Source organism: Pinus tabuliformis, chromosome 2_2 (genome assembly GCF_031772625.1).
Source record: "Pinus tabuliformis cultivar Carrire ecotype Pingquan chromosome 2_2, CPIR1, whole genome shotgun sequence".
NCBI lineage: Eukaryota > Viridiplantae > Streptophyta > Pinopsida > Pinales > Pinaceae > Pinus > Pinus tabuliformis.
The window spans coordinates 346976433-346990102 of NC_142300.1; the positions used below are offsets into that span (position 1 = coordinate 346976433).

The window sequence follows — 13670 nt, forward strand, 5'->3', positions numbered from 1 at the left end:
TTGATTTTCATGCTATTAACCTTATATAATTGATATGGTTTATTCTATACGTTATTCTATCAGTGCACAAATTAGGAAGACTAGAGGAAATTGTCAATGTGCAAATTAGCTAGACCAGAGGTTTGTGTCTATGTATGACATAGTTTTATGTTCAGAGATTGTTTTGGATAGAGACGAACATCTTGTGCATTAAAATATGAACATAGGTTTTTCTTATGATAGTACTAGACTAGGAATTGGTTGTTGGTGATTGTCCTTTAATGAATTACCACTTTGCAGAGTTGAAGATAGAGGTTGTGTATAGTTATTCTTGATGTTGTAATGTATTGGTAATGCTAGAGAGCATTTTTTATTTCCTCAATGCTCTAGTAGTTGTGAAAGATATGTTGCATGCTTTTCATTACATGTCTTATTGATTGAGTTGTATTGTCATATGCTTCTAAGGAATTGAGTTATTATGATCTATGATGTTTGTTGTTTTTATTGATGTTGATATCTGTATACTGAGGAATTTTTTAGAATTATTGTCTTTGTTTAAGGATGATGCTATCTATGATGTATTTCTCAGTGGTTGATAGGAGATTGGTTAGCACCTTACATGCAATAATTAAATATAGAAAAAATATTAATTTTTTCCTCAACGTTCTATGTGATACCTAGGAGTGAGTTTAGTCAAAGTCATTGAATGCTAGAGTTGTGACTACTGGAATATTGTTTGCTTATTTTATTGGCTAGAAAAGCTAAGTTAATGTTGTTGATTGTCAAAATTTTGTTAAATTTGTATTGAGATATTCTTTCATTGTGATAGTTGACATGCCATTACGATTTGTTATTGTTTTGGATGAGTAAGAGAGCTTTCATGGATATATGATGTTCATGGGTTCACTGAGAATGGTTTCTGTTAAGAGAACTTGATGCTACTAGGGCTTATGTTAGGCTTGATCATGTCCATAAGGGATTGTTATTGATGGGAGCATAGATTCTGATTGTCTCCTTGTTTACCAAACACTTGTATTAGGAATGTCTTAATTCTTTATATATGTTACTATGGCCTGCCAATAGTTGATTTTCATATTTTAGAGAAATGTTGTCAGTTGTGTAGAGGTCAAATGTGTATTTAGCCAATGAGAATATTTGATTTTTGACCACAAATTTATTGCAAAGAGGTTTTGGTATCTTTTTATTGATATTAAGCATAATTTTATATGTGGATCTAGTTTGAAAATTGGATGAAACATGGTATGTAAGATTTATGTTTGAGTCAAGTGGATGCAGTGTGAAGGATCATAAAATGAGGTCCACGAAGGGTCTGAAGGTTGGAGCCTTTAATGAGGGAGTTGTAGGTTCCTTCTGGTAGTGGATTAGGAATTTTATCAAGGACTGGTGGCTACCTTCTAGTGCTAACTAGAGAAACAAGTGGAGTTGGTAGCCCTGAGAAGGTGGGAGCCTCGAAACTAGTAAGTCTGTGTGCCAATGTAAGATCTAATAGAATATTTTCTTTAGAATAATGGTAAGAAGAAAAATATAACAACTGTGGTTTTTCCCAGTTGGGTTTTACACCTAATATACAAAATTCCTATTCAATGATATGTTGATGTTCTCCATTCTTGAGGTTCACATGCTTTTTTATTATATGATTATGCTTGGATCTATTATAATAATGTGTTTCTTGTCAAATAATGGATTGGTTAACATTATATATATATATATATATATATATATATATATATATATATATATATATATATATATATATATATATATTATATATATATATATATATAGATATACATATATATATATACATATATATATATACATATACATATATATATATATATATATATATATATATATATATATATATATATATATACAAATAGATATATATATATATATATATATATATATATATATATATACAGATATATATATATATATATATATATATATATATATATATATATATATATATATATATATATATATATATACATATATACATATATACATATATAAATATATATATATATATATATCTATATATATATATATATATATATATATATATATATATATATATATATATATATTGAAATTACTTCCATTTCATGCTTAGGAAACAATAATAAAACCTAGCATATTTAATCTTAATACAACATTGACACAGTTAGTTATCTGAATCTCTAAAAATACAATAGCAGTTATCGCGCTCCTCCCAACCAATGAGTTGTTATTTAAGATTTACCCCCACGATCTTGTCTCGTTTATCGTCAAGAAAAATTTTAGTAATTTTCACATAATCACCTCCTCAAGCCCTAACAATGTCCTACTACTTCTTAGCTAAATTGTTTTTCTACACAAGTCAAGTATTTATCTCCCATTGCTGTTTTTTTTTTTATTATTATTATTTTGATTTCCTTTATCTCCATAATGTTTTTGTTAAATTATCTTTCGCCCATGAAATTTAACTTTAGTCATGAAAACTCTATTGGTTCGAAGAAAAAGAAATCATCCCTTTTCACAATGGAGGATTTTCTCTTTATGAGCTTTTGTCCTTTCTTGGGCCATAACTAGTTCTAATTGTTCCCTTATAGTTGGGAGTCTAGCTACTCACGTGGTGGCCCATCTTGTAATTGAAGAAATAGAAATAAGAAAAATAACATAATTATTTTATGAATAGTAAATAAATAATTTCAATCTCATATAAATATTTTACCTTTCATCCTCTTACACATTTTAAAACTTGTTATATCTAAGACTTTTATGATCCATAATGCATAAATATGTGTTTCAGGTTAATCAAATTATTATGAATTGGTCGACGTTTCGAACCAACTAATGTGGTTCATCCTCGAGACAAGGTGAGAAATCAATTGATCTGAAGGAATAAATAGTATGGATGCATCATTACTGGGAGTTAGCAGTTAAGAGTTAGACTTTTCAAAATCATGAAAGTCTAAATAAAAATTAATTTCATAAGGGGTACTACACATATGGATTGTAGAGACCCAAGAAGTAACTTGGACTACTTTCGATCTAGTATGTTATATTGAAAATGGACTACTTCATTGGCTAACTTTTCTGCAAGTGCGTTTGGATTCCTTTTAACATGTGAGAGAATGGGGGTTGTTATTATTTGTACAAGGTTCACTAGTCTTGTTAGGATGTCTATAAGTATCCAACTAATTGAAACATTGGATGGGTTGGAGCCACCATGAAATTGTTTAACCATATGAATTACTATGTTAGAATCTCCTTCTACTATCAATTTATGGTAATTATTTCTAATTTCAATGACCAAACGTTGTTCCTAGGCTGATTGGTATTGATTCCAAGAGCTCATGCATGAATAATAATTATTTGACCTTGATCTTCTTGGAAAATGCCTCCAAGGCTAGTTGGCCATAGGTTTCCCTTAGAGGCCCTTTCAAATGTTATCTTTAAGAAGTGTTCCAAAAGAGGAGACCATTGGTGAGGACTTGACAATTTGCGGTGATAGAATAATGCTTGAAATATTGTTTTGAATTGATGTATTCTAATTAGGGATAATATATTAGCTTCCTCGTCATTTCTCTATGGGATAATGGGATTGTTTCTCTAATTTTTTGCATGATGGATTGTCGTATTATATCCAGGTCGAATGCATGATTTTGGAAAATTCATCTATTCCTTTATTTATAGATTTCCCACATAATGAACCTTAAGGAATGTTGTCGAACTCTATTGACAATGGGATTAGTAAAAGGGGTTAGTTCTCCATTCTTTAATTCTTGATACTATGATACCCTTATTTTGATTAGATTGCGAAAACACAACTTCTATCTAATCCCATATATTAGATGAAAATACATAGTTGTTTAGGAGGTGGTCAACAATTTATAGGTTGCCTAAACAATGATAACATATGGAGGGCCCTTGGAAGCATTTTTTTGTAAGGTAATCTTGGGTTAAATTTTTGTTTTACAAAAAATCCCTTATATAAATAGTAACTTTATGCCATACTTTGCAGTTGCACAATGTCTTCCACTTATTAAGGTTGACTTATCCCTTGGTTCCTGCTAGTCAATTGTTTGCCTCCTTAAGATTGAAGCCTCCTTTGGAGAAATTCCCCCATCTCAAAATTTCCATGCCCAATGGTGTCTTGATTTTCCTACACATTCTAGTTTCATTGATATGATGTTCTATGTTTCTAGGTTAATATTATTAGACCAATGAATGCATCATTTCCATTTCTTCCTCTTGCTCTAATCTTGGGAGTGTGTCCAATACTATGTATGCAATACTTTTTCCTTGGATGTTAGCTACATCTTATGAATTTGCATTTCCCCATCTTGCCCTATATTTGGCCAATAATTCCAAGAGTCCTCCTAGAAAATATCCAAGTTTCCTTCTCTAAGTTCCTAAAATATATGGTTTTAAATGAGACAATTGTTTCTATAGGTTGAGTTCCAAAAATGAGAGCCTTTAATATCTCCCTCTGTGCATATAAGTTTGTTTTGTTCTATGTGTGCAACATATTTTTCCTTCTGTAGTTTTATCTATAGAGATCTTGGACACTTTAGACATACCCTTCATGTTTTGGCTCGTAGTCCCTATGTAAGTATTTTTATGTTCATCACACCTAGTTCTACAAGAGTTTTGGTTTTGCAAATTTTGTCCGAAGAAAAAAGTTTTGATTTATTTTCCTGCTTAGATCCTCCCCAAAGGAAATATCATTGAGTATTCATAATTTTTTGTAGAAATTATTTGGGATCTAATAAGTTGAGAGTAGATAGAAATGAATAGATTGCAAGGATAATTTAACGAGAGTGATTTTACCTCCAATATTGAGAGATATAAATTATAGCGGAAGAGTTTTCTTTCAAATTATTGTAGTAATTATTTTGAAACCTTCCATCCGGGAGGATTTTACACTAGAGGGGCTACAAGATATTTGGAAAGAAGGTAACTCCTCTGAATGCGAAGCAGTGTGTATATGTGATCTTAGATTACAATCACTATGTTTGGAATGAATATTTTTGATTTAGCTAAGTCGATATTGGTTCTAGAACTCTTCAAGAAGTCACTTAAAATGGATTTGAGAGCCAATGCTTCTTTGACAGTGGTGTTATCACTTAAGAATTCTAATTTCAAAACCACTCACATTAGTTTGTTGGTAAAAATTCGGTGCTAGTCTAGGTTTGAGTTTTTGTTTGCCTTAGAGTCTGAGTCTTAGGAGTCCACTACATCCTTATTCACCACTGGCCTCATAATTCACACAATTTCCATGTGTCAGCTTTGTTCAAAGGTTATTATGTGCTACAAAGCTCTTTAGGTGTTTTCGTAGCGCAACATGTTTCAGGTGATTTCGTAACGCAGAAACTCAGTCTAGGTGATTTTGTGCTGATCGGTAGCAGACCTTACTCAGCTGTCATGTTTTTCAAAATCCATTGGGTTTGCATCAACAGTTGTCAGCTTATAAGGTTTTTAGTACCCCAGCAGATGGTGTTTCATTAGGTTTATCTGGAGCACTCTTTCCTTGGAAGAAGCCTTCTGTGGTAATCAGTGGAATCAACAAGGGATCAGACTGTGGATATCACATCATTTATTCTGGCACTGTTGCAAGTGCAAGGGAAGCTCTCATGTTAGGGGTTCCTTCTATTGCAATATCTTTGAATTGGGAAAAAGATGAGAGCAGCGACAGTGATTTCAAGGAAGCAGTGGAAGTCTGTCTGCCTTTAATATATGTTGCAATACAAGATACTGAAAAAGATCTATTTCCTAAAGGTTGTCTATTAAAGGTTGATATCTCAACACACCCATCTGTGAATAAGGGATTCAGAATTACTGGGCAAAGCACATCGCACTTGACTTCAAATTGGCAACCTGTGACTCTACATCGACATTTGGTAGGGAAGTACATGTCCAAGGAACAAAGCCTTGGTATCCAGCTAGCATAACTGAGTCAAGCTACTTCTGTTGCAGGTGCAGCTCGCCGTCTTAATTTATGAAGGAAGAATCTTATTCAGCAGGCGCAGCAGTTATCGAACTTAGTAAATGAGGCTGGAAAAGGTTTGGTAGCTTTCAAACTATTTGAAGGATATTGGTATCAAGAAAGGAGATGCAGTGGCAATTTATTTGCCTATGTTAGCAGAACTGCCGATAGCAATGTTTGCTTGTGCTCGTTTTGGTGCTGTTCATTCAGTTGTATTCGCTGGATTTTCAGCAGAGTCTCTTGCTCAACGAATTATACACCACAAAGCTAAAGCACTGCTAACTTGTAATGTTGTCCACAGGGGTGCTAAAGTCATTAATCTGAAAGAAATAAATAGACTCTGCGCTGGTGGAATCATCTAAAAATGGAGTTCCTGTAGGTGTCTGTTTGACATATGCAGATGAGTTTGCATTAAATAAAAAACACACCATAGAAGAAAGGAAGAGACATCTGGTGGCAGGATGCAATTCCAAAATACATGACCGAATGTGAAGTTAGATGGATTGATGCAGAAGATCCTCTGTTCCTTTTATATGCAAGTGGTAGTACAGGGAAACTTGAAAATGCTGCTCAAAGATTGCTGGTCTTGTGAACTTAGCTGGTCTTGTGAACTTGACAAGTCTGGATCTAGAGATGTGCTCAGGGATTCATGGTGAATTGGTGCATCTAAAAGGGCTTACAAAATCAGAAGCATTAAAGATTGGATGGTGCAATTGTATAAAGAACTCAAATTTAAACCTATGGCTGGGCTTACAAACTTGAAGCAAGCTGCAAATTTCTCGAAGTCTTGTTGCTTTGAATCTCGACATAAAGTCATTGCTGGTCTTGATAAGGCAGTAGAAACTATGAAGACAGGGAAGATTGCCCTGATTATATTAGGACCTGAATATGGTTTGTCATGGAGCCCTCTCAAAGAAGGTCACCTACTAAGTGGTTCAAACGATACACAAATATGTTTGTGGGATATAAATGCTGCATTTGGAAAGAAAGTGCTTGAAGCCAATTAAATATTGAAGGTTCATGAGGGGACAGTTGAGGATGTTACAGGGCATTTGAAGCACGAATATCTTTTTGGCTCTGTTGGAGATGATTGTCATTTGCTCATATGGGACATGCATACACCTGCACCTAACAAGCCTCAACAATCAGTTGTAGCTCATCAGAGTGAGGTTAACTCTTTGACCTTTAATCCATTCAATGAGTGGTTGTTGAGAAAATAAAGCTCAAGACAGTCAGAGTTTAGTATTGAAACTGTGATTTTTGGGAACAACTCAGCAGTTTCGTAGCGCGCTACGAAACTGCTGAAGCTGCATAATTAACGATTAGTGAACCAAATTTTGAAGACTTTCCTATCAGCATTAAAAAAGTTTTTGTGTCAGCACACATGCACATGGGAAAAGCTTACAACACATGAAGGACGTGGCACTCATTACTAATTCAAGAAAATCAACATGGCTAATTACTTCCGAATATCTTTGAGGAAAACAAAGGCATAAAAACAGGGACAGTTTCCTGTTTCTCAGCAGAGGTAAAGGGATACGACATTAAGGACCAGTAAGAAGCTTCAAGCATCCATCACAGCTAAACTAAAAAAGACCAATTGTCAGAGAATGAGCCTGTTTTCTCCTTTTTCTCATAGGAGCACCATCTTGATTGTAATAAATGATATATTCAGCATGATGTAGAATTATAATCCTAATTGTTTTAGGATTCTAGAGCTGTCAATTAGTAGTGAGTTGTATTTATTAGTTAGTTAAAGGGTTAATAGGTGTCAATAGAAGTAGTTTTTGAATTCCCCTCATGCTGGAGGAGGAATCTCGATCAGTTAGAATAAGAGCTCTATATATAGCTGAAACAACAATGTAATCAGGGTTGGAAATTTTATGAAAAAGCTGGTATTTGGCCTATGTAAGACTCATTCTCAGTAATATACATGCTGGACTTTACTTCTCAGGATTCATGAAGGATTTTTTATGTTCAGAATATGTGATGTTGTCCTTTTCTTAATTCTTACAGTGGTATGGATGTATAATCACTCAGAATTCACTGAATGTGCTTTGACTTCCTGTATGCATTTATAAACTGTGTGGTCCCATATGAGTTTATGTTCTGAATGTTTAAATGCCGAATGCCCTGACTTCCATGTAAGGTTGAGTTCATTGTTATATTGAGGTGTTGTTGACTCCATAAGCCCAATGGATAGTTTTGTTTAATGTGTTTCCACCATTCATATTTTTCACAGTTGTTCTATAAGAGTTAGCCATCTTATCTTTAATCAAAATCATTAATCCATCAAGAGAGAGCCCTCTCAGGTTGAGGAGGCTAAGCCTCAGCCTAAAGTCGGTTTGAAATAGTTACTTAGAGTCAACCTGACCAGCAGCCTATCAGGATCTGATTTTGAGATAACATTTTGGTGCATCTGCCGGGAGCCTGAAGTCTATTCATTCCCGAAATTAAGAGGTTGAACTTCTGAAGGTAGCAGGAGCTCAGACATCTATTTGAGGCTGCAAAACTACCTTGGCGACTCCACACATCGAATAAGAAATTGGAAGGTGACTCAACTGCTAGAAGATCAGTAGCTTGATGAAGTTTCAAGATGAATTCCACTGCAAGAATGAATGCCAGGTATGCTCCTATGAATCGGTCTCATATCCCTGGTTTTCCAAATCCTATGCCAAAGGTTGATTGGTTAGAGGATCTTCCGATATTCAAAGATGAAAAGAAAGACAATGCTGCTCTTCATTTGGTTAGGTTTCATATGCATGTACGCAGTCTTAAGGTTCATTTCCCTGAAGATTGTCTCATGAGGATGTTTAAGACCACTTTAGAAGGAAAAGCATGGTCTTGGTATAAAAGTTTGGAAAATGGTTCATTATATTCTCTTGCTGATTTCCATGATGTGTTCTATGACATGTATAAAGAGTGTCATCCCTCCTTATTGCTGGTCAAAGATTGTTGTAAACATTCTACGAGTTTTATTCAATATTTGGAGGATTGTTATGATGATGATGAATTTATGGATGAAGAAATTTTAGAGGCTCTTCATAACAATGCATTTCAAAACCAAGAAGAAAGTATAACATCTCATGAAACGTAGCATGAAGAGCAGCAGGGGTTTACTTGTGAAAACCATGTTTCATCCTTTGATATGAATGAAGAGATGCAACAATATTCTTAGTCTTCGAATCATAATGAAGATAAAAATGATTACACACAACAAGAAGAAATACTGGAAGAAATTTTTTATAATCCTCAGGCAGAGGAAAAGGTTGTTCATTTTTGTGATTCCTTGCAGCAGCTTACATCAAAGAATGATCGTAATAGTGAGGAAAATTACATTTTTTGTAAGCATCATTCAGAAAAGCAGTTGGATAGCATATCAAAAGAATCTTGTGTGGTTGAGAATCAGTTGTCTGAAGATGTAGAGTGTTATGATGATCATCAAAATAACCATGTCTTCTTTGACCCTATAGGTGAATACATGGCAAAGCTTTGCACACCAGTATTTCATTTTCATTTGCATTATAAAGATCAAGCATATTATGAGTTGACTTGGTCATCTCACTACCATGGTTATTTTGAGGTCAAATGCAGTCAAGAGCCTCCAATATCAGATAAAACAAATGATTGGCTACATTGGAAATTTCACATTGATTGAGCAGAAAGAAGTTGAAATTGATAAGGTAGGTAGGTAGGAAAATGCAAATAAGCTCAAGGTTGACTGAGCATTTTTTTTTTAGTAGTGGTAGATTTCTTTCTCCTACAGTGATCATCAAGCTTAAGCCCGAGGTGAAGGCCCCAGAAGCTTGAAAGGGGATGCTTGTCAAACAAATTTCCGTTTATCATAAGAAGATAAGGCACTGGACCTGCGAGTTCTTAGTGTACTACAGGAGCACACTATCCCAAGTGGAGCCACTGTTATCACTTAAGAATTCTAATTTCAAAACCACTCACATTAGTTTGATGGTAAAAATTCGGTGCTAGTCTAGGTTTGAGTTTTTGTTTGCCTTAGAGTCTGAGTCTTAGGAGTCCACTACATCCTTATTCACCACTGGCCTCATAATTCACACAATTTCCATGTGTCAGCTTTGTTCAAAGGTTATTATGTGCTACAAAGCTCTTTAGGTGTTTTCATAGTGCAACATGTTTCAGGTGATTTCGTAACGCAGAAACTCGGTCTAGGTGATTTTGTACTGATCGGTAGCAAACCTTACTCAGCTGTCATGTTTATCAAAATCCTTTGGGTTTGCATCAACAGTTGTCAGCTTATAAGGTTTTTAGTACCCCAGCAGATGGTGTTTCATTAGGTTTATCTGGAGCACTCTTTCCTTGGAAGAAGCCTTCTGTGGTAATCAGTGGAATCAACAAGGGATCAGACTGTGGATATCACATCATTTATTCTGGCACTGTTGCAAGTGCAAGGGAAGCTCTCATGTCAGGGGTTCCTTCTATTGCAATATCTTTGAATTGGGAAAAATATGAGAGCAGCGACAGTGATTTCAAGGAAGCAGTGGAAGTCTGTCTGCCTTTAATATATGCTGCAATACAAGATACTGAAAAAGATCTATTTCCTAAAGGTTGTCTATTAAAGGTTGATATCTCAACACACCCATCTGTGAATAAGGGATTCAGAATTACTGGGCAAAGCGCATCATGCTTGACTTCAAATTGGCAACCTGTGACTCTACATCGACATTTGGCAGGGAAGTACATGTCCAAGGAACAAAGCCTTGGTATCCAGCTAGCATAACTGAGTCAAGCTGCTTCTGTTGCAGGTGCAGCTCGCCGTCTTAATTTATGAAGGAAGAATCTTATTCAGCAGGCGCAGCAGTTATCAAACTTAGTAAATGAGGCTAGAAAAGGTTTGCCACTTTTCAAACTATTTGAAGGATATTGGTATCAAGAAAGGAGATGCAGTGGCAATTTATTTGCCTATGTTAGCAGAACTGTCGATAGCAATGTTTGCTTGTGCTCGTTTTGGTGTTGTTCATTCAGTTGTATTCGCTGGATTTTCAGCAGAGTCTCTTGCTCAATGAATTATACACCACAAAGCTAAAGCACTGCTAACTTGTAATGCTGTCCGCAGGGGTGATAAAGTCATTAATAAGAAAGAAATAAATAGACTCTGCACTGGTGGAATCATCTAAAAATGGAGTTCCTGTAGGTGTCTGTTTGACATATGCAGATGAGTTTGCATTAAATAAAAAGCACACCATAGAAGAAAGGAAGAGACATCTGGTGGCAGGATGCAATTCCAAAATACATGACCGAATTTGAAGTTAGATGGATTGATGCAGAAGATCCTCTGTTCCTTTTAAATGCAAGTGGTAGTACAGGGAAACTTAAAAATGCTGCTCAAAGATTATTGGTCTTGTGAACTTAGCTAGTCTTGTGAACTTGACAAGTCTGGATCTAGAGATGTGCTCAGGGATTCATGGTGAATTGGTGCATCTAAAAGGGCTTACAAAATCAGAAGCATTAAACATTGGATGGTGCAATTGTATAAAGAACTCAAATTTAAACCTATGGCTGGGCTTACAAACTTGAAGCAAGCTGCAAATTTCTCGAAGTCTTGTTGCTTTGAATCTCGACATAAAGTGATTGCTGGTCTTGATAAGGCAGTAGAAACTATGAAGACAGGGAAGATTGCCCTGATTATATTAGGACCTGAATATGGTTTGTCATGGAGCCCTCTCAAAGAAGGTCACCTACTAAGTGGTTCAAACAATACACAAATATGTTTGTGGGATATAAACGCTGCATTTGGAAAGAAAGTGCTTGAAGCCAATTAAATATTGAAGGTTCATGAGGGGACACTTGAGGATGTTACAGGGCATTTGAAGCACGAATATCTTTTTGGCTCTGTTGGAGATGATTGTCATTTGATCGTATGGGACATGCCTACACCTGCACCTAACAAGCCTCAACAATTAGTTGTAGCTCATCAGAGTGAGGTTAACTCTTTGACCTTTAATCCGTTCAATGAGTGGCTGTTGAGAAAATAAAGCTCAAGACAGTTAGAGTTTAGTATTGAAACTATGATTTTTGGGAACAACTCAACAGTTTCGTAGCGCGCTACGAAACTGCTGAAGCTGCATAATTAACGATCAGTGAACCGAATTTTGAAGACTTTCCTATCAGCATTAAAAAAGTTTTTGTGTCAGCACACATGCACATGGGAAAAGCTTACAACACACGAAGGACGTGGCACTCATTACTAATTCAAGAAAATCAACATGGCAAATTACTTCTGAATATCTTTGAGGAAAACAAAGGCATAAAAACAAGGACAGTTTCCTGTTTCTCAGCAGAGGTAAAGGGATACGACATTAAGGACCAGTAAGAAGTTTCGAGCATCCATCACAGCTAAACTAAAAAAGACCAATTGTCAGAGAATGGACCTGTTTTCTCCTTTTTCTCGTAGGAGCACCATTTTGATTGTAATAAATGATATATTTAGCATGATGTAGAATTAGAATCCTAATTGTTTTAGGATTCTAGAGCTGTCAATTAGTAGTCAGTTGTATTTATTAGTTAGTTAAAGGGTTAATAGGTGTCAATAGAAGTAGTTTTCAAATTCCGCTCATGCTGGAGGAGGAATCTCGATCAGTTAGAATAAGAGCTCTATATATAGCTGAAACAACAATGTAATCAGGGTTGGAAATTTTATGAAAAAGCTGGTATTTGGCCTATGTAAGACTCATTCTCAGTAATATACATGCTGGACTTTACTTCTCAGGATTCATGAAGGATTTTTTATGTTCAGAATATGTGATGTTGTCCTTTTCTTAATTCTTACAGTGGTATGGATGTATAATCACTCAGAATTCACTGAATGTGCTCTGACTTCCTGTATGCATTTATAAACTGTGTGGTCCCATATGAGTTTATGTTCTGAATGTTTAAATGCCGAATGACCTGACTTCCATGTAAGGTTGAGTTCATTGTTATATTGAGGTGTTGTTGACTCCATAAGCCCAATGGATAGTTTTGTTTAATGTGTTTCCACCATTCATATTTTTCACAGTTGTTCTATAAGAGTTAGCCATCTTATCTTTAATCAAAATCATTAATCCATCAAGAGAGAGCCCTCTTAGGTTGAGGAGGCTAAGCCTCAGCCTAAAGTCGGTTTGAAATAGTTACTTAGAGTCAACCTGACCAGCAGCCTATCAGGATCTGATTTTGAGATAACAAGTGGATTGACCCATGAGAAGAGTATCAAAAAAAAATTATGCATGCAAGGAGAATCCTAATTACCTGTGGTAAAACCTTTTATAATTCCTTGATGAAAAAATGAATTTAATTCACATCCTAATCCTTCGTCCATCAAAATAAAAAGGTAGGGGGAGTGAGGACTCCTAGTCTAATGCCTATAGAATTGAAAAAGGTGGAAGAAGGATAAAATTTTACGAGGATGCAAAATAAATCCTTGGAAACAAGGGCCATGATCCAATAGAGTTGAGGTTCTAGAAACCAAAAGTTGTGAGCATATGCTACATGATAGTCAACTACAACATTTGAAGCATGTAGAAGCATCCAATTTAATGAGGATTTTAGAGGATTCAGAGGATTTAAGGGTGTGGATATGTTCATGAGAAATAAAAATTGTATCTAAAAGTTTCCTTCCTTCCACATAACCAATTTACTCTCAATATCCAAGGGAGGGAAGAAGAGGTTTGAGTTTGTTAGCAAT

At 35.2% G+C, this 13670-nt stretch overlaps 1 protein-coding gene across 1 annotated transcript; it reads left to right on the forward strand.

Moving 5' to 3' along the window:
- The first annotated feature begins 10409 nt into the window (after positions 1 to 10409).
- LOC149192689 (uncharacterized) lies at positions 10410 to 10727 on the forward strand. The gene has a single exon (XM_089407052.1). The coding sequence runs from the start codon at positions 10410 to 10412 to the stop codon at positions 10725 to 10727; it is 318 nt and encodes a 105-aa protein (XP_089263178.1).
- Positions 10728 to 13670: the final 2943 nt, after the last annotated feature.